The sequence below is a fragment of the Rhinopithecus bieti genome, unplaced genomic scaffold (genome assembly GCF_001698545.2).
Source record: "Rhinopithecus bieti isolate Rb0 unplaced genomic scaffold, ASM169854v2 scaffold_29388, whole genome shotgun sequence".
NCBI classification, from domain to species: Eukaryota; Metazoa; Chordata; class Mammalia; order Primates; family Cercopithecidae; genus Rhinopithecus; species Rhinopithecus bieti.
In genome coordinates this window covers 303,241-330,858 of record NW_016813389.1, presented here as the reverse complement: position 1 = coordinate 330,858, position 27,618 = coordinate 303,241, and the positions used below count along the sequence as shown (strand labels likewise).

Sequence of the window (27,618 nt, the reverse complement as noted above, 5' to 3'; positions counted from 1 at the left end):
AGCCAGGTAGCTCTTGCTTGTACTCCCAGCTACTCAGGAAGCTGAGGTGGGAGGATTGCTTGAGCTCTGGAACTTGGGGCTGCAGCGAGCTCTGATTGCACCACTGCACTTCACCCTGGGCAACAAAGTAAGACTGTGTCTCAAAAAATAAAAATAAGCTGGGCACAGTGGCTCACGCCTGTAATCCCAGTACTTTGGGAGGCTGAGGTGGGCAGATCACATGAGGTCAGCAGTTGAAGACCAGCTGGCCAACATGGCGAAACCCTGTCTCTATTAAAAATACAAAAATTAGCCGGGTGTGGTGGTGCACGTCTGTAGTCCCAGCTACTCGGGGACTGAGGCAAGAGAATCACTGAGAGGCAGAGGTTGCAGTGAGCCGAGACTGCGCCACTGCACTCCAGCCTGAGCAACAGAGCAGCGAGAGCCTGTCTCAAAAAAAAAATAATAATAATAAAATAGGGATGAAATTTTGGTCTGATAAGGATTGGGACCTATTTCTTCTGGAATATAGGGTGCATCCTTTTGGGGACTTGGGTAAATTCCAGCACCACATTCTTCATGGGTATCACCATCAGGAGGCAGAATGTGCAGTGGGATAGGCATGGGCATGGAGTTCAACTTCTCAGCTGAAAGGTCAAGATTCATTTTCTTCTTATATATAAAAATTGGGACATACTAATTAATAATACCTCACAGGGTCAGTGTGATTTGTGGGGAGTATTTGGGTTTTTTTTTTTTTTTCCTTTGAGACGGAGTCTTGCTCTGTCACCCAGGCTGGAGTGCAGTGGCACAATCTCCGCTCACTGCAAGCTCCGCCTCCCAGGTTCACGCCATTCTCCTGCCCCAGCCTCCCAAGTAGCTGGGACTACAGGCGCCCGCCACCACACCCAGCTAATTTTTTTGCATTTTTTTTTAGTAGAGACAGGGTTTCACCGTGTTAGCCAGGATGGTCTTGATCTTCTGACCTCGTGATCGGCCTGCCTTAGCCTCCCAAAGTGCTGGGATTACAGGTGTGAGCCACCATGCCAGGCCAGGGTTTTGTTTTTGAGACAGGAAGACAGGATCTGGCTCCATCACCCAGGCTGGAGTGCAGTGGTGCAATCATAGCTCACTGCAGTCTCAACCTCTTGGGCTCAATGGATTCTCCCCACCTCAGCCTGGGACTACAGGCACGTACCACCACATCCGGCTTGTGGGGAGCATTTGCAGTAGTGTTTTACATGTTTATAATTGTGGCTTATAGACTCATTAAGCACGAAGTACATACAAGATCAAGATTTAGACAGGAAGATTATCTCTGATTGTTTTCACAGGGCTTGGCAAATAACAGAAGCTCAATAAACATTTCTTTTTGTTTGTTGGTTGTTTTTTTTTAGACAGTCTCACTCTGTGGCCAGGCTGGAGTGCAGTAGCACGATCTCAGCTCACTGCAACCTCTGCCTCCCGGGTTCAAGCGATTCTCCTGCCTCAGATTCCCGAGTAGCTGGGACTACAGGCTTGCTCCACCAAGCCCACGCCCAGCTAATTTTTGTAATTTTAGTAGAGACGGGATTTCACCGTGTTGGCCAGGATGGTCTCGAGCTCTTTTTGAGACGGAGTCTCGCTCTGTCGCCCAGGCTCGAGTGCAGTAGCTCGATCTTGGCTCACTGCAAGCTCCGCCTCCCAGGTTCACGCCATTCTCCTGCCTCAGCCTCCCTAGCAGCTGGGACTACAGGCGCCCGCCACCACGTCCGGCTAATTTTTTGTATTTTTAGTAGAGACGGGGTTTCACTGTGTTAGCCAGGATGGTCTCAATCTCCTGACCTTGTGATTCGCCCTCCTTGGTCTCCCAAAGTGTTGGGATTACAGGCATGAGCCACTGCACCTGGCCAACATTTCTTGAACGAATGAAAGGGAGAATGAATTGGAGGCTCTGACCTTATCCACACCAGGATCTGTGAGTATAAACATGAGTACTTCCACATCAACTACTGAGGTCATATACAAGTGGGCAGGTGAGAGTTAGCAGGAGGGTGCTGGTGACCAGCCACTTGCTCTCCTTCAGTCAGGCTTGTCGCACTGGAGAAACCAAAGCAGTACCACCGGACATTGGGTCAGGCCTGAGGGGGAGAAGCAAGAGGGAGAGCAACAGAGAGAACAGGACAGCCTGCCTTTCAGTTGCTTACAGTCTAGCTAGCCACACAGAGGGCAGGTGGGAGTGAGATGGAATAGGTTGTCCCTTACTCAGTGCTCACTGTGCTGGTGTCACACTCATCACGGTACTGTCATTAAAATTTTTTAATTTTTTGAGACAGGGTCTTATTTGTATCATCCAATCACAGCTCACTGCAGCCTTGACCTCCTGGGCTCAGGTGCTCCTGCTACCTCAGTCTCCTGGGTAGCTAGGGCTACAGGTATGCACCACCACATCGGGCTAATTTTTTGCATTTTTAGTAGAGACAATGTTTCATCATGTTGTTCAGGCTAGTCTGGAACTTTTGAGTTCAAGTGATCTGCCTCCCCTAGGCCTCCCAAAGTGCTGGAACTCCAGGCATGAGTCACCACCTCCAGCTCTACCAATAAAATAATTTCAGGCCGGGCGGGGTGGCTCAAGCCTGTAATCCCAGCACTTTGTGAGGCCGAGACGGGCGGATCACGAGGTCAGGAGATCGAGACCATCCTGGCTAACACGGTGAAACCCCGTCTCTACTAAAAAATACAAAAAACTAGCCGGGCGAGGTGGTGGGCGCCTGTAGTCCCAGCTACTAGGAGGCTGAGGCAGAAGAATGGTGTAAACCCGGGAGGCGGAGCTTGCAGTGAGCTGAGAACCGGCCACTGCACTCCAGCCCAGGCTACAGAGCGAGACTCTGTCTCAAAAAAATAATAATAATTTCAGAATGGTAAGTGCTCTAAAGAAAATAAACGTAGGGTGCGGTGGCTCACATCTGGAATCCCAGCACATTGAGAGGTCAAGGCAAGAAGATAGCTTGAGGCCAGGAGTTCAAGACTGGCCCAGCCAGCATACCAAGACACTGTCTCTACAAAAAAAAAAAAATTAAAACAAAAAAACACAGCTGGGTCCGGTGGCTCACACCTGTAATCCCAGCACTTTGGGAGGCTGAGGCGGGGGGATCATGAGGTCAGGAGTTTGAGACCAGCCTGACCAACATGGTGGAACCACATTTTTATTAACAATTCAAAAAAAAAAAAATTAGCCGGGCATGGTGGCAGGCACCTGTAATCCCAGCTACTCGGGAGTCTGAGGCAGGAGAATTGCCTGAACCCGGGAGGCGGAGGTTGCAGTGAGCTGAGATCGTGCTGTTGCACTCCAGCCTGGGCGACAGAGTGAGACTCTATCCCCCCAAAAAAAGAAAGAAAGAAAAAAAAAAACACTTGGCTGGACATGGTGGCTCATGCATGTATTCCTAGTACTTTGGGATGCCAAGGCGGGCAGATCACCTGAGGTCAGGATTTCGAGACCAGCCTGGCCAACATGGTGAAAACCCATCTCTACTAAAAATAAAAATTAGCTGGGTGTGGTGGCGTGCCCTTGTAATCCCAGCTACTCGGGAGGCTGAGGCAGGAGAATCACTTGAACCTGGGTAACAGAGGTTGCAGTGAGCCGAGATCACGCCATTGCAATCCAGCCTGGGTGACAGAGCAAGACTCCGTCTCAAAAAAAAAAAAAAAAAAAAGAAATTTAGCTAGGCATGGTGGCACGCATCCATAGGCCCAGCTACTAGGGAGGCTAAAACAGAAGGATCCTGGAGCCCAGGAGGTCGAAGCTGTAGTGAGCCGTGATCCTGGCACTGCACTCCAGCCTGGGTGACAGAATGAGACTCCATCTCAAAAAACAAATAAGTAAATAATAAACAGATGATAGCATGGAGAGAGGGGGAGGGGGACTAGGGACTGCTTTAGATGGCTGAGAAGCCCAGGAAGGCATCTCTGAGGTGACATGTAAGCAGAGATGTGAATGGCAAGGAGCTCACCATGTAACAACCTGGGGATGGTGCTGTTCCAAAAGGCAGGAAGAAGCCTGGTGTGTTCAGGGAGCAGGATGAAGGCAAGCATGGTTTACTGAGATGGGAGACTGGATCTTTCTAAGCAGAAGTTAGTAGGGCCTCACCGGTGATTACCTATACCCAGTTTGATTTTTCTCCAATCATGAGCTGGTAACACAAATGCCACCCTATGCTCAGACCAGACTCCATTCCCAGCTAAGCCTGAAGCTTTGTGTCCATCTCACGAGTGCTATAAAGGCCCAGGGTTGTTCAGGCACTGCTTGCCTAGAGCAGGTGAGCTACCCAGCTGGGCAGTGAAGGCCATCTGTCTGACCTCCACTGCCACCCTGGCACTGTTGACTTTGGTGAGCTGCAGTGGGGGTGTCTAGGACCCTGGGAAACTGCAGAAACAGCTGGCAGGTCTGCAGAGACTGGTGAGGTATGGGGACTCACTAGCATGGCCTCCTTTTCCCAGAGATTCAAGAAGCTCAGAACAAGGTTTCCCTCCTGAAAAGTCCATGGTTCTGAGGTGGGCCTCCAGCCTCTCCTGCCCTTCCTCTGCTATTGGGATCCCTGAACCAGACGTGGTACGCACAGGGAAGGCTGGGGCCCTGGTATGGCAGTGCTGAGCAGGTCTTCGGATGACCGGTGGTTCCAACCCCAGCTCTACTCCTACTGCCTCATTAGTAAAACACAAGTAAAATACCACCTCCCTCCTTGGGTGGTGACCTTGAGGTGTCAATACGATAATGCATCTCAAGTGCATGGTACTGTCTGACATATAGGACAGTTAGAAACTGATCATAGATAGGGAAACTGAGGCACTGATAAACGTACCAGGGGGCCTGTGACCTGTGTTTTAGTTACGCCAAGCAATTCTCTGCCTGACTCTGAGCCATCAATCACCTATTCAAGCAATGAGGAATTGGCCTGAAAAATGCTAAAGCCTCTTCCATCTTGGGGCTTGTCTGGTTCTAAATCCCAAGCTAGGGCCACCCACTCTTCTAATAACTTTCATCCAGCCGGTCCTTGTTCCTTGGCTCTTACCCAAGGAAAATGCCTTTTTGCCACTCCAAAATGAACTGCAGCCTTTTGTGCTTATGAACACAGTAAGAAAAACAGCTCCTGATTGGCTGGAAACAGTGGTTCACACCTGTATTATTTGGAAGGCCAAGGGTGGGAGAATCACTTGAGCCCAGGAGTTCAAGCAGCCTGTGCAACATAGAGACCTCAATTCTACAAAAAATTAAAATTAGTTGGGCAGCCAGGCATGGTGGCTCACGCCTGTAATCCCAGCACTTCGGGAGGCCGAGGTGGCCGGATCACGAGGTCAGGTGTTCAAGACCATCCTGGCCAACATGGTGAAACCTCATCTCTACCAAAAAATACAAAAATTAGCTGGGCAGGATGGCATGCACCTATAGTCCCAGCTCCTGAGAAGGCTGAGATGGGAGAATTGCTTGAACCTGGGACACACAGGTTGCAGTGAGCTGAGATCATGCCACTGCACTCCAGCCTGGGCAAAAAGAATGAGACCCTGTCTCAAAAATAAATAAAATAAAAAATTAGTTGGGCATAGTGGTGTCTACCTGTGGCCTCAGCTACTGGGGAGGCTGAGATGAAGACTGCTTGGGCCCAGGAATTGAGGATGCAGTGAGCCATGATTATGCCACGCACTCTAGCCTACATGACAGGGCAAGAACTTCTCTCAAAAAAAACAAAAACAAAAAAAACCCAAAAAACACCACCTCCTGCTCCTCGGGTCCTTTCTCTGAAGTCCATCTTTTTTTTTTTTTGAGACGGAGTGGCTCTGTCACCCAGGCTGGAGTGCGGTGGCCGGATCTCAGCTCACTGCAAGCTCCACCTCCCAGGTTTACGCCATTCTCCTGCCTCCGCCTCCCAAGTAGCTGGGACTACAGGCGCCCACCTCATCGCCCGGCTAGTTTTTTATATTCTTTAGTAGAGACGGGGTTTCACCGTATTAGCCAGGATGGTCTCGATCTCCCAACCTTGTGATCCGCCCGTCTCGGCCTCCCGAAGTGCTGGGATTACAGGCTTAAGCCACCGCACCCGGCCTGAAGTCCATCTTCTGAATGTCCTCTCAGAAACCCCCACAATAGTCCTAGGGGGTGAGCGCCTTAGGATTCCACTTTCCTTGAAATGAAATGGGGACTCAGAGAGGGGAAGGGACTTGCCCTAAGTCCTCTGCTGGAAAACAGGGAGGAGTTGGCCGGGCGCAGTGGCTCATGGCCTGTAATCCCAGCACTTTGGGAGGCCAAGGTGGGCGGATCACAAGGTCAAGAGATCAAGACCATCCCGGCCAACATGGTGAAACCCCGTCTCTAAAAATACACAAATTAGCTGGGTATGGTGGCATGTGCTTGTAGTCCCAGCTATTCCGGAAGCTGAGGCAGGAGAATCATTTGCACCTGGGAGGTGGAGGTTGCAGTGAGCGGAGATCTCACCATTGCACTCCAGCCTGGTGACAGAGCAAGACTCCATCTCAAAAAAAAAAAAAAAAAACAAACAGGGAGGAGCAGGGAATTTGAATCCACGTCCACCCAACTTTGGCCAGAGGAGAGGGGACAAGCAGCTAAAGCCCAGGCTGGGAGGGGAACTTCTGTGCTACTGCTTGGAAGTCACAAGAGTGCCAAAGTCAGGGGCATCCCTGGGGGAATGGACAAGCAGACACTTGACCTGATGGGAGCCTTTATTCACACACTCGCCTCCCCCTCCGCTTCTCTCTTCTCGGGCTTTTGGAATTGGGTGTAGCACTCACTCCTGTGAGGACACCCAGCCTGGACCCCAGCAAACCTGGCTGGTTGGAAGGAGTCGCAACAGGAGTGCTGTGACATCCCAGCATGAGCCCAGACCACTGATACTGTTCACGCATGGTTCTCCTTGGACAGCTGCTGGTCCCCCTGGGAGTGCCACTGTACTGCTTGCTCCCTGCAGGGTTCGTCCTCAAGGCCACTCAGCAGTGGCTATGACAAATTATGATAAATGTTGTCCAAGGGTCAGTGTTCAAAGAAGAGGAACAAAGGTAGTCAAGGGAGCCCTCTGCCCCCAAAGGAAGCAGTAGATGGGGGAGGTAGGCCAGGCCCTGCTGGCTCAGGAACTCAGGCCAAGCCCTGGATATGCACGGGTGGTGCCGTAATGCCCAGCTCCTCCCGTAGAGCCCTCAGGGACTGCTCCCAGCGCCGCTCATAGTACAGGTTGAGGACACATGGAGCTGTGCGCCCATTCTGAACGGCCCATGGGATCAACTCCGAGACCAGCACTTGCAGGCTCCTGTGGGACAGCAGAGGAAAAAGAAAACATCAAGTCCCTGGGGACCAGGCACTTGACTGCTCAGCACTTGTGCATTTTCTCAGTTTATCCTCACAAAGACCTTGGAAGGAGGTAGTTATTATCCCTGCTTTTCAGATGAGGCAACAGAGCTCAGTGAGGTGGAATCTCAAACCCAAAGCCACACGTCTTGAACATGTTGAAGCTCAGGTTTAAATCATGGCTCCCTCACTCCAGAATCTAACACCAACTTGCCTTCCCACTGACGCTCGTCATTCTGACCATGCACTTAGGCCTGGCCCAAGAGACCCCAGAGTCCTGTGAAACTTATAGGCTTTATTTGCTCACCTGAAGACCCTTGCCCCAGGCCAGTTTCACATCTCTGCTCCATTCTTTCTACCCTTCCTTCCCGGAGAACTGGAAGGGGCTGTGCAGGCGCCTGTGCGCTCTTCCTACTTCTAGGAGCCCTGGTCCCTCTGAGTTTTGTCCTGACACCACCCTCAACCCCGACCCAGCCGCCACTTGAAAACTTACTGAGCACTGAGTTGGATCGGTCCAAAGAGAGCACCCAGGATGCACATGGGCAGGCCAGTCTGGACAGCCTCAAACCATTTCACCACGATCTCCCCTGGGGGTGAGGGATGGGTTGGGAAGTGAACAAGCTATCTGAAGGAGAGGCCAGTGGTGTTCACAGCGGGGCAAAGAGAGGCAACTGTTCCTCCTTAATCTCTACCAGGGTCAGCTGTGCCCAGTCCTGGCCTGTGCTGGGCCCTGGGGCACTTGGCTTGGAGTATGGGAGAGGGCCCAAGAGTGAACAGAAGGGAATAAGGGATGGAAAGGAAGCCTGGGGTCAAGACGCAGAGGATCCCATGACCCCATAAGCCAGGCTAAACATTCCAGGATGGTTCCTGCAGGCCTTAGGGAGCTACTGAGGTTTCAGAGCAGGGAAGCAGCTAAAGCCCAAAAGACACCAGGAGTCTTGAAGATGGGCTGCTGCTACATTAGTGCAGGAGCCCTGAGGGACAGTGGGAGGGAAAAGGGGGACATGTGGCAAAGATGCTACTAAGATGTTCAGGTAAAACAGAAATTGAGGCACCAAGCCAGGTGATGCAGAGGGTGGTGGAGATAGGCAAGCCCTGCCCTGGCCCTGAAGCCACCCCAGGGAGACAGGCTGTCAGGGTTGGGGGCACTCACCCAGGATGTTGGTGGGCATCCCCAGCAAGGTGTGAAGCATGTCGTGCACCTCCCGGTATCGCTGCATCACATACGCTAGCTCCTCATCATCCACGAAGCGGGTGGGTGCTCGGGTGTCTGGGGAGACCCTCTGACAACCATAAGCACCCCCTAGAACCCTTCCTGATGGTTCTCAGGGCCCGATTTGCCAGTCTGTCTCTGACACTGTCACAACTCTCACCAAACTCATACCCTACTAGACAACTCTGGCGACTAGCCAGGGGCCGAGGCTCATGCCTGTAAATCCCAGCACTTTGGGAGGCTAAGGTGGGCACATCACCTGACATCAGGAGTTCAAGACCAACCTGACCAATACAGTGAAACTCTGTCTCTACGAAAAAATACAAAAATTAGCTGGGTGTGGTGGTGTACACCCATAGTCCCAGCTACTTGGGAGGCTAAGACAGGAAAGTCACTTGAACCTAGGAGGTGGAGGTTGTAGTGAGCCGAGATTGCACCACTGCACACTCCAGGCTGGGTGACAGAGACTCTGTCTCGAAAAAAAAAAAAAAAAATTAAGTTGGGTGTGGTGGTGTGTGCCTATAGTCCCAGCTACTCAGAAGGCTGGGACAGGAAAATTGTTTGAGCCCAGGAGTTTGAGGTTACAGGGAGCTATGACTATACCACTGCACTCAAGCAAGACATTGTCTCTAAAAATAAAAAATGAAGCCCCAAAAACCCTGATCCTAGCACAAGCTGCTCCCAGCTTGGGGTGCTCTCTCCCACTACACCTATCTTCACTGTGATAACTCCTACTTATCCTTCATGACTTGGGTTAAGTGTCCCCTGTCCCCCATCCCTTCCCCCAAACACAGAGAGGCCGCCCCTAACCTACAGACCAAGTGGGTTCATGTTATGGTCTCTGGAAGCATCATTCACCTCTTAGTGGCACTCAGAATAATTGTACCTTGATGTTTAGTGCATGTGAGTATTAATGTCTCCTAGACTTGCACTGTCCAGTATAGCAGCCGCTTGCCACATGTGTCCAAGTGAGATGTGCTGAATATATAAAATACACACAAGACTTCAAATACTTAGTATGAAAAAAATGTACACATCTCAATAATTTAAAAATATTGATTACTTGTTGAAATAATACTTTGGATATATCAGGCTAAACAAGATGCATATTTAAAATCAATTCTAGGCCGGGCGCGGTGGCTCAAGCCTATAATCCCAGCACTTTGGGAGGCCGAGACGGGCAGATCACGAGGTCAGGAGATCGAGACCATCCTGGCTAATACAGTGAAACCCTGTCTCTACTTAAAATACAAAAAACTAGCCAGGCGACGAGGCGGGCGCCTGTAGTCCCAGCTACTCGGGAGGCTGAGGCAGGAGAATGGCGTAAACCCGGGAGGCAGAGCTTGCAGTGAGCTGAGATCCTGCCACTGCACTCCAGCCTGGGTGGCAGAGCAAGACTCCGTCTCAAAACAAAACAAAAACAAAAACAAAACAAAAAATAAATAAATAAAATCAATTCTAGCCAGGGACGGTGGCTCACGGTTATAATCCCAGCATTTTGGGAGGCCAAGGCGGGCAGATCACCTGAGGAGTTCAAGGCCAGCCTGACCAATATGGTGAAACCCCATCTCTACTAAAAATACAAAAATTAGCCAGGTATGGGGGCGGGCACCTGTAATCCCAGCTACTTGGGAGGCTGAGACAGGAAAATTGCTTGATCCCAGAAGGCGGAGGTTGCAGTGAGCCGAGATGGCTCCACTGCACTCCAGCCTGGGCAACAGAGTGAGACTCCATCTCAAAAAAACAAACAAACAAAAAATTAATTCCACCTTAATTTTAATAGCAAAATTTAATTTTAGTAGCAAAAAAATTAATTTCTTTTTGCTATTAAAGTAGCTGGCAGAAAATTAAGCATTACCTACGTGCTCACATTTATTTATTTAGTCTCGCTCTATCGCCCAGGCTGGAGTACAGTGGCGCGATCTTGGCTCACTGCAAGCTCCGCTTCCCAGGTTCACGCTATTCTCCTGTCTCAGCCTCCCAAGCAGCTGGGACTACAGGCGCCTGCCACCACGCCCGGCTAATTTTTTGTATTTTTTAGTAGAGACGGGGTTTCACCATGTTAGCCAGGGTGGTCTCAATCTCTTGACCTCGTGATCCGCCCGCCTCGGCCTCCCAAAGTGCTGGGATTACAGGCGTAAGCCACCGGCCTATTTTTTTGTTTGTTTGTTTTCTGAGACAGAGTCTCGCTCTGTTGCCCAGGTTGGAGTGCTGTGGTGCAATCTCAGCTCACTGCAACCTCCTCCTCCTCCTCCTCTCGGATTCAAGCAATTCTTCTGCCTCAGCCTCCTGAGTAGCTGGGATTACAGGCACGTGCCACCACGCCCAGCTAATTTTTTTTTTTTTTTTTAGTAGAGATGGGGTTTCACCATGTTGGGTCAGGCTGGTCTCAAACTCCTGACCTTGTGATCCACCTGCCTTGGCCTCCTGAAGCACTGGGATTACAGGCGTGCCCCACCACACCCNCTCACATTTATTTATTTAGTCTCGCTCTATCGCCCAGGCTGGAGTACAGTGGCGCGATCTTGGCTCACTGCAAGCTCCGCTTCCCAGGTTCACGCTATTCTCCTGTCTCAGCCTCCCAAGCAGCTGGGACTACAGGCGCCTGCCACCACGCCCGGCTAATTTTTTGTATTTTTTAGTAGAGACGGGGTTTCACCATGTTAGCCAGGGTGGTCTCAATCTCTTGACCTCGTGATCCGCCCGCCTCGGCCTCCCAAAGTGCTGGGATTACAGGCGTAAGCCACCGGCCTATTTTTTTGTTTGTTTGTTTTCTGAGACAGAGTCTCGCTCTGTTGCCCAGGTTGGAGTGCTGTGGTGCAATCTCAGCTCACTGCAACCTCCTCCTCCTCCTCCTCTCGGATTCAAGCAATTCTTCTGCCTCAGCCTCCTGAGTAGCTGGGATTACAGGCACGTGCCACCACGCCCAGCTAATTTTTTTTTTTTTTTTTTTTTTTTTTTTTTTTAGTAGAGATGGGGTTTCACCATGTTGGGTCAGGCTGGTCTCAAACTCCTGACCTTGTGATCCACCTGCCTTGGCCTCCTGAAGCACTGGGATTACAGGCGTGCCCCACCACACCCGGCCACTCACATTTTATTTTTATTGACAGTATCAAAACAGCCTGTCTGCTACACACGGGCAGGACTGGCTCTGTTTTGCTTATTCTTTTACCTCCAGTAGCCTGATCCAGGGCCTGGATGAATGAACATCTCTTGAACATATGAATAAAAGGCCAGTCCTGGGCACTTTTCTGACCCCAGAACTCTCCTCCTCTTACCTGCCCACTGCCTCTGAGTACTCAGTAGCACCCATACAGAGTGAGAACAACCTGGTCTTCCTGTTCCCAAAGAATGGCTTTAGCCTGTTGTGTGAAGCTGAAGGTGATCATAGAGTATCCACCAGGTGCTGGCACCTAGGGTGTCCTTTACAGATATTATCGTATTTCATCCTTGCAATCTTGGAGGTAAATACTGTTATTACCGCAGATATAGATAAAGAAAACAAGGGCCGGGCATGGTGGCTCATGTCTGTAATCCCAACACTTTGGGAGGCGAAGGCCAGCAGATCCCTTGAGGTCAGGAGTTCGAGACCAGCCTGGCCAATATGGCGAACTCCCGCCTATATTAAAAATACAAAAATTAGCCAGGCGTGGTGGTGCACGCCTGTAGTCCCAGCTACTCGGGAGGCTGAGGCAGAATTGCCAGGAGGTGGAGGTTGCAGTGAGCCAAGATTGTGACACAGCCCTCCAGCCTGGGTGACAGAGTGAGTCTCAAAAAAAAAAAAAGGAAAAAAAAAAGGAAAGCAAGGCTCAGAGAGATAAAAGTAATTTGCCCAAGATCACACAGCCAGTAAAGTGGCTGAGTCAGCATTTGAAACAAAGTCTGTAGGATTCCAAAGCCAGTGGCCTTAACATCCATTACTAAAGCCAGTAAGTGCCCTGGAAGATGTATGTGAGGTCCTCTTACTTCTGATGAGGAATCTGAGACTCAGCAAGGTCAAAGGATTTATCCAGGCTTGTAAAGCTGGGAAGTGAGCCAGGATTCTCATTCATGCTCCTCCTAATTCTCAAGCCCATGCCTATAGTCTTGATACTACAAGATGACTATACCTCTCACCAAAGTCAGCCTCAGGGAGGGGAGGGTAGCCTCACCTTGAACCTTTATCTAAATCTCTGCGGGGACAAAGGTACTCCTTCACATTCCATGAGCTGCTGATTTCCTTGCTCTACAAGTGTCACAATCACCAGCGCCGTCACAAGTGGGGTTGTGGCTGAGCAAGGTGTCCTGGCAGTCCCATCCCTGCTACCCCCTCCCCTCCACAGCAACAGGGCTAAAGATGGGGAAATTCAGAAGACTTCCCTCCCTGTGTGGCACTTGAGGCAGGTCACCCTGGTGAGTTTCCCACTGATGAGATGACTTGCATCCTGGTGAAATCTGAGAGATGGTTTAAAATAGGGCAGGTGATCGCCCTGTCAAGGTAGCTGTGCAGGAGACTGTGAGGAACAGAACATCGTCTCAGGGACAATAGCCATTTAGAGCAGTGGTTCTCAACTGCCCACTAGGGGACACCTATAATCTCTGGAGACATCTGTGGTTGTCACAACTTGCCAGGGAGGGGGTGCTCCTGGCACCCAGTGGGTAGAAGCCACCATTAAACATCCTATCAGGCTCAGGACCGCCCCCACAACAAAGAGTGATCCAGCCCAAACATTAACACTGCCCAGGCTGAGAAACTGTTCTAGGACAACCTTTGGAGACCCCTCAACTCCTCCAGCCTGGCTGGCTCTGGCAGCCAGGCTGGATAGCCATTTGGCAGGGGTGCCTTGATGGGATGTGTCTGTGTTGGAGGAGGGAGGGAAGATGGGACAGGGACAGGGAAGATGAGCCATCAGGATTCTAAGGTCCTTTACAAATCAGGTCACTTTACTACCCTGCTCAAAACCTTCCACAATTTACCTACTGCTCCTATTACAAAATACAGACTCCTTCTTCTGGTGGCCTGCAGGTCCCAGCTGGGGCTTCCCTTCCAGCCCACTCACTGTCTCCCTGCCACTCACTCCTCTGTGGCCACACTGGTCAACCTTCCTTTTCCTAAACACATGGGGCCTCTGCCCTTGCCACTGCCTCTACTCAGAATGCTGTTCCTCAGCTCTCCACACGGTTGGCTCCTCCTTACCTTCCAAGTCTCCTCAGAGGAGCTGGCTCTGACCACCCCATCAGAAGTGGCTGTACCCTTCCCAACACCAAAGTTGTCTTCTATCACGCTAACTTGTTCTCTTCATAACTGCTAGAACATAAGTTCCACGAAGGCAGGCTTTTTGCTGGTTTTGTCCACTGTATCCCAACTGCCGACAATAGTGCTGGTATACTTTTTTAAATTTTTGAGACAGGGTCTTGCTCTGTTGCCCAAGCTGGAGTACAGTTGCGTGATTACGGCTCACCACCCTTGAACTCCTGGGCTCAACCGGTCCTCCTGCCTTAAACTCCCTCCCAGGTAGCTGGGACTATATGGGTATACATCACCATGCCCGGCTAAATTTTACATTTTTTGCAGAGACAGGGTTCAACATGTCGCCCAGGCTGGTCTCAAACTCCTGGGCTCAAGTGATCCACCCACTTCAGCCCCCCAAAGTATTATGATTACAGGCATGATCCAACATGCAAGGACCAGTGCCAGAATATTCTAATTACTTGAAACATTTTACCTGTATTTTTATATGAATTTTTTTGTTTTGTTTGGTTGGAGACAGAGTCTCACTCTGTCACCCAGGCTGGAGTGCAGTGGCATGATCTCAGCTCACTGCAACCTATGCCTCCCGGGCTCAATCAATTCTCCTGCCTCAGCCTCCCAAGTAGCTGGGATTACAGGTGCACACCACCTCACCCGGCTAATTTTTGTTATTTTTAGTAGAGAAAGGGTTCCACCATGTTGGTCAGGCTGGTCTCAAACTCCTGACCTCAGGTGATCCTCCCACCTCAGCCTCCCAAAGTGCTGGGATTACAGGTGTGAGCCACCACGCCCTCCCTGAAAATTTTTTAAAACTATTTTATTGTCTACCTCTCCAAGTAGAATAGAAATGAGGGCAGGGAACTTGGCTGTCTAGTTCACCATTATATCCCCAGTACACAAAACAATGGATGGGCTGGGCACGGTGGCTCACACCTGTAGTCTCAGCACTTTGGGAGGCTGAGGCAGGTGATCACTTGAGGTCAGAAGTTTAAGACCAGCCTGGTTAATATGGCAGAACCCCATCTCTATCAAAAATACAAAAATTAGCCGGGCGTTGTGGTGTGCACCTGTAGTCTCAGCTACATGGGAGTCGTTGAGGCAGGAGAATCACGAATCACTTGAAACCAGGAAGCAGAGTTGCAGTGAGCCAAGATTGCACCACTGCACTCCAGCCTGGGTGGCAGAGTGGGACCCTGTCTCAAAAAAAAAAAAAGCCGGGCGCGGTGGCTCCCAGCACTTTGGGAGGCCGAGACGGGCGGATCACGAGGTCAGGAGATCGAGACCATCCTGGCGAACACGGTGAAACCCCGTCTCTACTAAAAAATACAAAAAACTAGCCCGGCGAGGTGGCGGGCGCCTGTAGTCCCAGCTACTCGGGAGGCTGAGGCAGGAGAATGGCGTAAACCCGGGAGGCGGAGCTTGCAGTGAGCTGAGATCCGGCCACTGCACTCCAGTCTGGGCGACAGAGCGAGACTCCGCCTCAAAAAAAAAAAAAAAGGATGGCACATGGCAGAGGCTCAGTGAGCTTGCCAATAGTCAGGATGCCCCCTTCCCCCCTCTCCTTGTCCTCCCTGCCTGGGGCTGGAGAGTGCCACACCTGCCATACCGTAGGGAAAGCAATGTCCCTAGAATAAGGGGACACAGTACAGCAGTGAAGAGCATGACCTGGGGTTGATTACTCTCTCCATTAATACTGGTTATGTGAAATTAGCAAGGTGCTTCACTGCTCTGAGCCTCTGTTTCCTCATCTACTAAAAGAGGATAATAACAGAACATACTTGACAGGGTTGTGGGGGGGATTCACAAGATCACGGGTGAGGCTGGCATCAGGCATGCAGTGGGAGGTTAATGAACACTGGCCAGTATTACCATTTGGAGGCATGTTCCCACCCATTTGCCTATCCTATAGAAAATGACAAAGGCTTGGCATGAGCCTGAAGAGCACTCCTGCCGATGGCGGCAGCTCAGGGCTCCTCTTTCCTCAGGGTGTCATGCCTGTGCTATTCCTCTGTCCTGTCTGGTGACTGCCAGGTACATGGAAGCTGAAAACTCACATTCACATCCAGGAAACGGAGATACTCGCGACCCAGGGAGCCTTCTGGCAGGCTTTGGAGCTTGCCCAGGTCGAGGGTGGACGTCGATATCCGGGGACGCTCCCTGAAAGGCAAGACTTGGGCATTGGGAGGGTGTGGGCAAACGTAGGTGAACGATCCAACTACAGTGAGCTGAGGGGCGGGAGAATGTACAGAGGAGTAATGTGGCCACCACAAGCCTTAATGGAGCACCTACAACTGGCCAGGCTAGTGTCAGAGACTTAGGATATGGGCAGGGGCACAATCTCGGCAGGAAGACAGTCCTCGAATGTGACCAGAGTACTTGCAAAAGGTACTGCAAGGAAAGGGTAAAGCCAGCATGTTATGGTGACTTAATGAAGGCACAGAGCCCTGTGGCTGAAACTGGGCCAAGGCTATCACATTGCACAACTCTGAGGTCATCACAGTGTATACACATGTATGTAAATGACAGCCCTGGAACTGGGCAGTGCCCAGCCTGTGCAACCATATGTGGCCAGCCTATCAAGAGCTCCCTAGCAGAACAGAACAAATACAATGTGATTCTAGAGACGTCAGAATACCTAGAGATTGCCCCCAGACCCCCAGGCAGAGCTGGGACCTACTGCAGGATCTGGGCACCCTCTGGATCCCTCCTCATCTGGTCCCTGAGGACCTTCAGGGTGCGGTGTCCTGTGGTCTCCCCTAGAACTGCGACCATGTCTGAAAGGACAGAAACGGGCAAAAATGGGGGATGTCATCTTAGGTAAGTTACCTGACCTGGTCTGAGCCTTTGTTTCCTACAGGACAAATTAGGGATAATATCTAGCTTTTTGTTATAAGGATTCAGGCTAAACACTTAGCAAATTACCCAGTGCACAACAAGGGATCAGTATACCTATCTACAGTTCTTAATCTACTGGGGCGGGACAGCTCTGGTTGGCACAACGTTCTAAAGATTTTATAAATCACTTTTCACAATACAATATAATGTCTCCATTGATTGGTAGAGGCTTAGGCATCAGAGATGCTGGGCTACAGCCCAGGTGTGTTCACTATCTAGGTGACCTAGTGCAAATTGCTTCACGTTTCTGTTTTGTTTTTTTCAGACAGGGTCTTGCTCTGTTGCCCAGGCTGGAGTGAAGTGGTGTGATCATAGCTCACTGCTAGGACTACAGGCGTGCAGCTACTTTTTAAAATTTTCTGTAGAGATGAGGTCTTGCTATGTTGCCCAGGCTGGTCTTGAACTTTGGCCTCAAGTGATCCTCCCACCTTGGATTCCCAAATTGCTGAGATTACAGGTGTGAGCCACCACGCCTGGCCCACCTTGGATTCCCAAACTGCTGAGATTACAGGTGTGAGCCACCACGCCTGGCCCGCTTCACATTTTTCAGCCTCAGTGTCCTAATTTGTGAAGTGCAGACAACACCTTTCTTAGCTGGTTAATGTGAGAAACCATGAAAATCATGCATATATAATACTTAGTAGCCAAGTGTAGTGGCTGACAACTGTAATCTCAATACTGGGGTGCTGAGGCAGGAGGATCACTTGAGGCTAAGAGTTTCAGACCAGCCTAGGCAACATGGCAAGATGCTGTCTCTACAAAAAAAATTAAAAAATTATCTGGCCTTGGCCAGGTGTGGTGGCTTATGCCTGTAATCCCAGCACTTTGGGAGGCTGAGGCGGGAGGATCACCTGAGGTCAGGAGTTTGAGACCAGACTAGGCAACACGGCGAAATCCTGTCTCTACTAAAAATACAAAAATTAGCCAGGTGGCACAGGCCTGTAATCCCAGTACTCGGGAGGCTGAGGCACAATAATCGCTTGAACCTGGGAGGTGGAAGTTGCATAGAGCTGAGATTGCGCCACTGCACTCCAGCGTGGGCCATAGAGCAATACCGTGTCTCAAAACAAACAAAAAACTAGTGGCGACATGGAGATACAGTGTTTTCTTTAAGACAGGGTCTCGCTCTGTCGCCCAGGCTGGAGTGCAATGACGCAAATCACAGCTCACTACAACTCCCCTGCTCAAATGATCCTCCCATCTCAGCCTGGGAATAAAGCCTCATGCAACCAGGCCCAATTAATTCTTGTATTTTTTTTGTAGAGATGGGGATTCGCCGTGTTGCCCAGGTTGGTCTCAAACTCCTCAGTTCAAGCCATCTGCCCGCTTCGGGCCCCCCCTCCCGGATTGGGATTATAGGCGTGAGCCACTATAATAGGGCCTGGCCTATTGTTTTTGTTAGTAGGAATAACAGTACTTCCCCGAACTCAAAAATCCTAGGAGACATGAGAAAAAGACTGTAGAAACCTAGGATGTTCTAGTCACACATCCAGCAAACATTCATTGAGCATTTACTATGTGCCAAGCACTACCCAGAAGGCTGCAGATACAGTGGAAGGAGGCCGACACGGTCCTTGACCTTGGAGTTGATTTTTTAGTAGGCCGTTATCAACTGGTACTTATGAATCATCTAGTTAGTCTAGATGTTCTTAATATGGCTGCATGACAGATTCTCCCAAGTAGTTTAAAAAGACAGACGTTCGGATTCCACGCCCATTTCTCCCTCCATTGCAGATTCAGATTCAATGCGTTTAGGTGGGATCCTGGAATCTGCATTTTCATAAACGTTCCGAATGGTTACCAGCCGCAACCAGGTTTGGGTACCCCGACCTAGGCTACGGTCCAGTTACCCACAGGAAACCGCTACCAGCCGCCTCGACGGGGGCGAGGCGCGGGCGGCCTTACCGTGGCGGTAGGGGTCATACAGCGCCATCGCCGCGGAGCCGGCGGCCAGCAGCGCTTTCTGCAGCGGGGTGGTGGGGATGTGGTGCGAGTACAGCGGCCCGGCGCCGTCGCTCCTGGCCCGGAGAGGCATTTCTGCAAGGCAAAAAGGCCGAGGTCAGAGGAGCCGGGCGCCCCCACGTTCCTTCCCGCCTGCGCCCGGAACCCGGCTCCACTTGCCTGCCGCAAGCCGCGGGAGGCCGGGAAGCCCGCGGAGCCCGCGGAGCCGGCGCAGGACAAGCCGCACCAGAGTCGCCATGGCAGTGGGCGTCCGCGGAGGATGGGCTGGCACGGAGAACGCCGCGAGTCTCTTAGGCGACGGAACGTTGGAGGGGTCAAAATCACTGAAAAACCGATTCTGATAGCATTGCCAAGGCCTTTCGAGGGGGAACATCGCTGCACGGGCAGAAAGCATGTAGGCCAAGTAGGCGAAGGAAACGCACGCGAACTGTCTACCGTCTACGTCCACCGATCCAAGACTCTCGCCATTTCACCACGCCCCAGAAAGTGTCTGCAAAGGAGACGCAACCACGGTCACTCTGAGGCTCAGCGCCGGGTCCTATTTACTTCTCCACAGCCGGTTTTCCCCGAAGACTATAAAATGCGAACCTCTTCCGGTTGTGGAACATGGCGGCGCCCACGGTAAGGACCACATTTGGGGGCGGGGCCTTGCGGCACTTCCGTCCAGGTCCAGTGGGTGCTGTCATCTTCAAGTATGGGGTCTGCTGGCTTGTCGCGACTGCACGGGCTTTTCGCGGTCTATAAGCCCCCGGGGCTAAAATGGAAGCACCTGCGGGATACAGTGGAGCTACAACTTCTGAAGGGTCAGTGCCTCGAACCAGACCCACGTTCCCGCTCTCGTTCTCTTGAAAGTCCATCTCCGCTTCTGGTCCTGCCCTCAAAACAAAATCACGTGACCTATTCGCCTGGTCAGAGCGTTTTCCCAAACGTCTGTTCTCTGTGCTTTGTTACTCCTCACTTTCCTCTGTTTTCCGAGGGGGAAAATGACTCAATATTGTTCCTTGTCACACCGTTACTACGTTGTAGAGTCTATTTTAATCCGCTTGTTTTTTTTTTTTTTTTTTGGTGACGGAGTCTCGCTCTGTCGCCCAGGCTGGAGTGCAGTGGCCGGATCTCAGCTCACTGCAAGCTCTGCTTCCCGGGCTCACGCCATTCTCCTGCCTCAGCCTCCCGAGTAGCTGGGACTACAGGCGCCTGCCACCTCGCCCGGCTAGTTTTTTTGTAGTTTTAGTAGAGACAGGGTTTCACCGTGTTAGCCAGGATGGTCTTGATCTCCTGACCTTGTGATCCGCCCGTCTCGGCCTCCCAGAGTGCTGGGATTACAGGCTTGAGCCACCGCGCCCGGCCTGCTTGTTTCTTAACTACTGCTCTTCTGCCCTCTGCACCATAGGCTTCTGCTTTGTCTTCTACATCATACTTCCCTGTTGTCCAGGTGTTTGAACAGAACAGGATATTCCTGGCCAGGCGTCGTCGTGCACGCCTGTAATCCCAACTACTCTGAAGGCTGAGGCAGGAGGATCGCTTGAGCCCAAGAGTTTGACATTACAGTGAGCTATTATGGTGCCACTGTATTCCAGCCTGGGTGACAGAACGAGACCCTGTCTCTTAAAAAATATTTTATATGTACATATATTTGTATGTATGTGTGTATATATTATCTCTGTGCAGGTCTCAATGCCGGGAAGCCTCCCACCCCTAAACAGCGTGTTCGCTTCTTGCTGGGCCCCATGGAAGGCAGCGAAGAGAAGGAGCTGACCCTCACAGCCACCAGTGTACCCTCTCTAGTCAACCATCCACTGGGTAAGGCAGATTTAAGCAGGATGCTGAGTGTCACTTCCCAGGAAATCCCTGAGCAGAGTCATTGTCCCGGTGCTCAGACTCATGTGCCAGGCCCTTGAAGGACCACAGAGGAGTGAGGTATTAGACCAGGAATTGGCAGACTTCCTTGGAAAGGGCCAGATACTGAATGTTTTCGTTTTCAGGCCATGTGGTTTCTGTTGCAACTGCTCAACTCTGCCAATGTAGTGCAAAACAGCTATAGACAGTATCTAGAGGAGTGAGCCTAGCTGTATTCCGGTAGAACTTTATGAACATTCATATTTGAATTTCAGGTAATTGTCACGTGTCACGAAGTACAATTCCCTCTGAGTCCATGAGTCCACATCCCATGATCCAGCTTCAGATCAGTAATATTTAGGAGAAAAAAGAAACACAAAGTTCCAAAAAGCAAAACTTGAATTTGCTGTGTACCTAGTACGGTGTTGAATCCACTCAAAGTGATGCATAGGCATCATATTAGGTATTATAAGTAATCTAGCCGGGCGCGGTGGACTCACGCTGTAAAATCCCAGCAACTTGGGAGGCTGAGGCGGGTGGATCACAAGGTCAAGAGAATAGGGACCATCCCTGGGCCCACATTGGTGAACCCTGTCTCTACTAAAAATACAACAAAATTAAGCCGAGCGTGGCAGCAGGCGCCTGTAGTCCCAGCTACATGGGAGGCTGAGGCAGGCAATGGATGTGAACAAGTGCCGGGAGCAGAGCTTGCAGTGTAGCCGAGATCACGCCACTGCAAGCCAGCCTGGCAACAGAGCGAGACTCCATCTCAAAAAAAAAAAAAAGTAATCTAGAGATGATTTAACAATATTATGGGAGGGCCAGGCCACGGGCTCATGCTTATTAATCCCAGCACTTTGGGAGCTGAGGTGGTGAATTATTTGCAGCCTAGGAGTTTAAGATCAGCCTGGGCAACATGTGGAAACCCCTACTTCTACAAAAGATACAAAAATTAGCCAGGCATGGGTGGTGCGTGCATGTAATCCCAGCTACTCGAAGAGCTGAGGCAGGAGAATCACTATGAACCCGAGAGGCGGGAAGTTGTAGTGAGCTGAAATGCACCACTGTACTCCAGCCTGGGTGACAGAGTGAGACTGTGCCCTTCAAAAAAAAAAAAAGAATAAAAAATGGGGGGTGGCAGGTGTGGTGGCTCACTCCTGTAATCCCTGCACTTGGGAGGCCAAGTGTGGGGTGGATCAGCTTGAGGTCAGGAGTTTTTAAGACCTGCCTGGCCAACCATGGCAAAGCCCTGTTGCTACCTAAAAAATTAGCTGGGGCTGGGTCGATGCTAGCATGCCACCCTGTAATCCCAGCTACTCAGGATGCTGAGATACGAGGAGTCACTTGAACACTGGGAAGTGGTCGTTGTGGCGAGCCAACGGATCGTGCACTGCACTCCAGCCTGGGCGAAAGAGTGAACTGTCTCAAAAAAAAAAAAAAAATAAAAAAAGTGTATGGGACGACATGCTTAGGTTATATGGCCAAATACTATGCCATTTTATATCAGGGACTTGAACAGTCTAGCAAATGTTGGTATCTGCAAGGGATCCTGGAACAACCTCCCTGGATACGAAGGGACAAACTGAAGTGTTCTATTTATTTAGAGGGACAGTGGTTCTCACCTCTGTCACCCAGGCTGGAGTGCTTGTGGTGGAGAGATCGCGCACACTGCGCTATCAAACCTTGTGAGCCTCCTGAGTTCAGCAGTCCTTCCCAACCTAAGCCTCCCGAGTAGCTGGGACTACAGGCACGCAGGCCCACTATGCACTGGCTTAATTTTTGTATTTTTTGTAGAGATGGGGTTTTCTCATGTTGCCCATGCTAGTATTGAACTCCTGGCTCAAGTGATCTGCCTGCCGTTGCGCGTCCAAAAGTACTTGTGATTATAAGCATGAGGCCCCTGCAACCTGGTCTCTTGATTTATTTGAAACCATAAAAAATGGAAACGCCATTCTTAACTCATAGGCCACAAAAACAAACAAGCTAGGTGGGTGGCTCATTCCGTAATCCCAGCACTTTGGGAGGCTTGAGGCGGGTGGATCACTTGAGGCAGGGTTCAAGGACCAGCCTGCCAACATGGTGAACCCCATCTCTACTAAAAAGATACAAAAAATTAGGCGACGTGTGGAGGCAGGTGCCTGTAATCCTAGCTACTCGGGAGGCTGAGGCATGAGAATTGCGTGAATCCGGGGAGGTGGAGGTTGCAGTAAAGTTGAGATCGCGCCACTGTACTCCAGCCTGGGTGACAAAGTGAGGACTCCGTCTCAAAACAAAGACAAAAACAAAACAAAAACAAAAAAACATGTCTTCAGGATTTGACTTTTGGACTGTAGTTTGCTGAGCCCTTTTTCATTCTGGCGACTACCAGGTGAGACTGAGACCCGTAGGTAGAAAGTCCTAACGGTGGGGGTGTTGGGTTTCTGTGAAAGAATTGATTTTTTTTTTTTTTTTTTTTTTTTTTTTGAGGATGGAGTCTCTCTCTGTCACCCAGGCCAGGCTGGAGTAACAGTGGCGCGATCTCGGCTCACTGCAAGCTCCACCTCCCAGGTTCACGCCATTCTCCTGCCTCAGCCTCCCGAGTAGCTAGGATTACAGGCACCTGCCTCCACACCTGCCTACTTTTTTGTATTTTTAGTAGAGACAGGGTTTCACCGTGTTAGCCAGGCTGGTCTCGAACTCCGGACCTCAGGTGATCCACCCACCTTGGCCTCACAGAGTGCTTGGGATTACAGGTGTGAACCACCGTGCCCAGCCAGAAGAGTGATTTTTTTTTTTTTGAGACGGAATCTCACTCTGTCACCCAGGCTGGAGTGTAGTGGTGTGATCTCAGCTCACTGCAAGCTCTGCCTCCTGGGTTCACGCCTTTCTCCTGCCTCAGCCTCCCGAGTAGCTGGGACTACAGGCGCCCGCCACCATGCCTGGCTAATTTTTTGTATTTTAGTAGAGATGGGGTTTCACCGTGTTAGCCAGGATGGTCTCGATCTCCTGGCCCCGTGATCCGCCCGTCTCGGCCTCCCAGAGTGCTGGGATTACAGGCGTGAGACACCGCCCCTGGCCAGGAGTGATTTTTTTAGTGAACAAAGTTGCCCAACAATGGAACTGGTTCTGGTAATGTGCCCCCGTCACTATATGTGATTAAGGCATGTGTCAGGGAATCTAGAGGTTTCACTAGAAACCTCTAAAACCCCTTGGACTTGTGATATTCATTGACTCTATTATATGGTAACAATAGGAAGTATAATGTATTGAGTCGTCACTCTGTACTAGGCATTGTTTTAAGCTTCCCCCAAGTACAATCCGCATTGATACCACCACAGTCCTGTGAGATGGGTCCTATTTTCATTTCACAAGAGAGAAAACTGAGGCTCAGTGTTGACATTTAGTAACATGGCCTGGATTCAGTAGACCCTTAACTACTCTGGATCCTTCCCCTAGATTCCTCTTAATCTATAGAAGTGTAAACACTTCTAGCTCATTCCTGCATTTATTCTTTCAATAGTTCTTTCCTGAGCAGCCAGTGAGTTGACGCACCCAGGTTCTGCCTTAAGGAGCTCACAGCCTCCATTTTCCTCCAGGGACTCTTCTTCACTAGAGCTGGGCAGGGAAGCCCACACTCTGGACCTTCAGTGTTATGCCAGTCTTCTTAGAGCCTCTCACTGGCAGACTGATGATAGGCAGAGTAAGAGGCATCTTGGGCTGCCGTTTGGATCCCAGGGCACTGAGGATACAGTTCAGGGTCCCAGATTCCATGACAGGGAAGCCTGAGAGTCTAGCCTGATGCTAGTTTGGGCTCCATGAGGCTCCATTCTGAGAATGAGGTCAACATGCAGCCCAAAGCCATCCTGGGGTGGCATTTAGTTGAGAAAATGGACCTTGTTTGTTTCTTTCCAGTATGTGGACCAGCATTCACCCATCTCAAGGTTGGCATGGGACATCGGCTGGATACCCAGGCTTCTGGAGTACTTGGTAGGTGATGTGAGAAGCCTGGGGATACAGTGATAAGGCTTGAGAAAAGATCCCGGAGCTACCAGGAGCCCAGTCCACTTCTTACCTGGCACCCATGTCCCACCACTCCTCTCCTGCCCTGATTCCTGCCCCAAGGCTGATCAGCTGGGGAGTGGATAGGTGGATAGAGGTAATCATAGGTTAATATCACAGTCACCCACTTTTATTCCGTGATTCTCACACATGATGTAGTTCGAGGCCCTTTATGCACATTTATTTACCACAACAACTTTATTAGGTAGATACTGTATGATTTTATGGAAGAACAAAGTAGGAGTTAGGTGACTTGTTCTGTGTTCCGTGGCCAGTGAATACCCCTGGTCTGGAGAGGGAAAACCATCATTGCATCATGGGGCAGCCAGGCGCGTGACTCTGGGCCCAATGGCCAGGGCCTGCATGTGGCTGGGGCTGGACACACAAAGCCCTAGTCATGAGCCATCTGTGTCCCCAGGGTCAGGTGGTGCCCACATCCTCCAGCCGCGACAGTCACAGTCCCCTTGTCTTGCTTCCTGAGACACAGGCAGGCAGACATGATCTCACGCCCCCTCTCCCTGTTCTGTCTCCCCATGAGTGAATGCAGGGTCATTCTCTCCCTCAGCCAGAGGGAGAAACAGACTGGGAGAAAGGCAGGAAGTGACCACAGTGGCCACTGTTTATTGGGCTCTTCCTCTGTGCTGACTGCACAGCACCCACAGGAATCAGTATTTTTTTTTTCCCCAAGACAGAGTGTTACCCTGTCTCCCAGCTGGAGTGCAATGGCGCGATCTCGGCTCACTGGAACCTCTGCCTCCTGGGTTCAAGCAATTCTCCTGCCTCAGCCTCACGAGTAGGTGGAATTACAGGTGCCTGCCACCTGTAATTTTTTTTTTTTTTTTTGAGACTGAGTCTCACTCTTGTTGCCCAAGCTGGAGTGCAGTGGCATGATCTTGGCATCACACCTGGCTAATTTTGTATTTTTTTTTTTTTTTTTGAGACGGAGTCTCGCTCTGTCACCCCAAGCTGGGGTGCACTGGGCAGACTCAGCTCACTAGCAGCTCCGCCTCCCGGGTCACGCCATTCTCCTGCTCACGCTCCCGAGTAGCTGCCGACTACAGGCGGCCCGCCACCGCGGCCTGGCCTAGTTTTTTCGTATTTTTTAGCTAAGAGACGGGGTTCACCGTGTTGGCCTCTAGGATGGTCTCGATCTCCTGACCTCGTGATCCGCTCCCGTCTCCGGCCTCCCAAAGCTGCTGGCGCCATTACAGGCTTGCAGCCACCGCCGGCCCGGCCTAATTTTTGTATTTTAGTAGAGATGGGGGTTTCACCATGTTGCGCCCAGGCTGTCTTGAACTCCTGACCTCAGGTTATCCGCCTGCCTCAGCCTCCCAAAGTTCTGGGATTATAGGCGTGAGTCACTGCGCCTGGCCTTCAGACAGTATTTTTACCCCCATTTTGCTGATGGGGAACTTGATACTCAAAGAGGCTACAGGTTATGCTTAGAGCTGCCCCTGATTTGAGTGCAGGTTTGTGTGACTAGGCGAGGGATCTCTTCCTTTGAGGTGTCAGAGTCCCCTGGGGAGCTTGGCAAGGATCCTAGGCCCCCTCCAATCATGAGTCAGATTCAGTGCATATGGGTAAGGCCTAGCAATCTGCATGTGATCCATACCCAGAGGGGCGCATTTGCCTCCTATAGAAGATCTTCTTGCCTTCCTGCTGCCTTTGGCAGCATCAGAAAAGGGAGTATTCTGATGGTGGGGGTAGGGGTGGGGATATTTAGGGGAATGGGAAGGGGGTCCCAGGTGTGAGATGAGGCTGGCTGCTTTTCAGTGCTCGGCGTGGGACATGGATGCAGGCTCCTCACCGATATGTACGATGCTCATCTCACCAAGGTACGAGGGTCTGGGGACAGCCTGCTTCTCCCTTGGTCCTTTCCTGGGGGTCACCAGCAGGATTCTGAAGCTTAGAGAATTCTGTGGGGGAGCACCCAAGCCATCAGCAAGCATTTTTTTTAATGATCGTATGCTGCGCAGGGGCTGTAATGATAATAATAACTACTGGCGTTAGTGTATGCCGACCACTCTGTGCTGAGCACTGTACGTGGATTCCCTTAGGGAAGCCTCACAGCCTCCCTGTAAAGTGGAATCTGTTGTTAGCCCCATTTCACAGATGAGAGAACTGAGGCTCAGAGAGGAGATGTCACTTACCCAGGTCACGTAGTTGTTAGGGCTTTAAGAGCTGGCATTTGAACCTAGGTCTCTCCAATACCAGAGCTTGATCATGATGCCATTCCATATTCTGTTCCAAGACTGAGAGGTAGATGTCAGCATCCTGCCCACAAGGGGCTTACCATCCAGAGGTGGGGTTGGGGCTCTGGAGCCTGATACCACAAAGTATGTGCGTAGGTGCCACGTTATGGGGCCCACGTTTTTAGTGGTTAAGAGCACAAATTCTGGAGCCAAATGACTTCAGTTTGAACCCCAGCTTCTACCACTCTGACAGCTTTGTGTCCTTGGGTGGATTACCTAATTAATATCTGTGTTTCTCAGTTTCCTCATCTGTAAAATGGAAATGAGGGCCAGGTGTGGTGGCTCATACCCGTAATCCCAGTACTTTGGGAGGCTGAGGCAGGATGATTGCTTGAGCCCAGGAATTTGAGGCCAGTCTGAGCAACATAGCAAGACTCCATCTCTATTTAAAAAATTGTTTTAGGCCGGATGCAGTGTCTCAAGCCTGTAATCCCAGCACTTTGGGAGGCTGAGATGGCCAGATCACGAGGTCAGGAGATCAAGACCATCCTGGCTAACACGGTGAAACCCCGTCTCTACTAAAAAATGCAAATAACTAGCCGGGCGTGGTGGCGGGTGCCTGTAGTCCCAGCTACTGGGGAGGCTGAGGCAGGAGAATGGCATAAACTCGGGAGGCGGAGCTTGCAGTGAGCTGAGATCCAACCACTGCACTCCAGCCTGGGCGACAGAGCAAGACTCTGTCTCAAAAAAAAAAAAATTGTTTTAAATTATAAAATTTTAAATTTGGCTGGGCGTGGTGGCTCACGCCTGTAATCCCAGCCCTTTGGGAGGCCGAGGCGGACGGATCACGAGGTCAGGAGATAGAGACCATCCTGGCTAACACGGTGAAACCCCGTCTCTACTAAAAATACAAAAAAATGCCGGGCATGGTGGCGGGCGC

General features: G+C 50.8%; 2 protein-coding genes across 5 annotated transcripts in view; one reads left to right on the top strand and one right to left on the bottom strand.

The window, feature by feature from the left end:
- Nucleotides 1–6,675: 6,675 nt before the first annotated feature.
- Nucleotides 6,676–19,215, bottom strand: COQ4 (coenzyme Q4). Of its 4 annotated transcripts, XM_017848329.1 has the most exons (7): nt 18,772–19,207; nt 18,556–18,687; nt 16,433–16,529; nt 15,810–15,912; nt 8,466–8,595; nt 7,806–7,899; nt 6,676–7,274 (listed from the first exon to the last, which is right to left on the bottom strand). In XM_017848329.1, exons 1-7 carry the CDS (start codon nt 19,004–19,006, stop codon nt 7,103–7,105), a joined length of 963 nt encoding a protein of 320 aa, XP_017703818.1. In that variant the 5' UTR covers nt 19,007–19,207; the 3' UTR covers nt 6,676–7,102. The 4 variants fall into 4 exon arrangements, 2 of the variants coding, with proteins under 2 accessions (XP_017703818.1, XP_017703819.1); XR_001880714.1 differs by lacking the exon at nt 16,433–16,529 and having other exon boundaries at nt 7,121–7,274; nt 18,772–19,215; XR_001880715.1 differs by lacking the exons at nt 8,466–8,595; nt 16,433–16,529 and having other exon boundaries at nt 18,772–19,214.
- A 13-nt stretch (nt 19,216–19,228) lies between these two features.
- TRUB2 (TruB pseudouridine synthase family member 2) overlaps nt 19,229–27,618 on the top strand; it is a 14,552-nt gene continuing 6,162 nt past the window's right edge. Inside the window, exons 1-4 of the mRNA XM_017848178.1 lie at nt 19,229–19,415; nt 20,281–20,412; nt 24,340–24,414; nt 26,260–26,390. Coding sequence (XP_017703667.1) covers nt 19,307–19,415; nt 20,281–20,412; nt 24,340–24,414; nt 26,260–26,390 — 447 coding nt within the window. The 5' untranslated portion in view covers nt 19,229–19,306. The remainder of the gene's footprint in view (nt 19,416–20,280; nt 20,413–24,339; nt 24,415–26,259; nt 26,391–27,618) is intronic.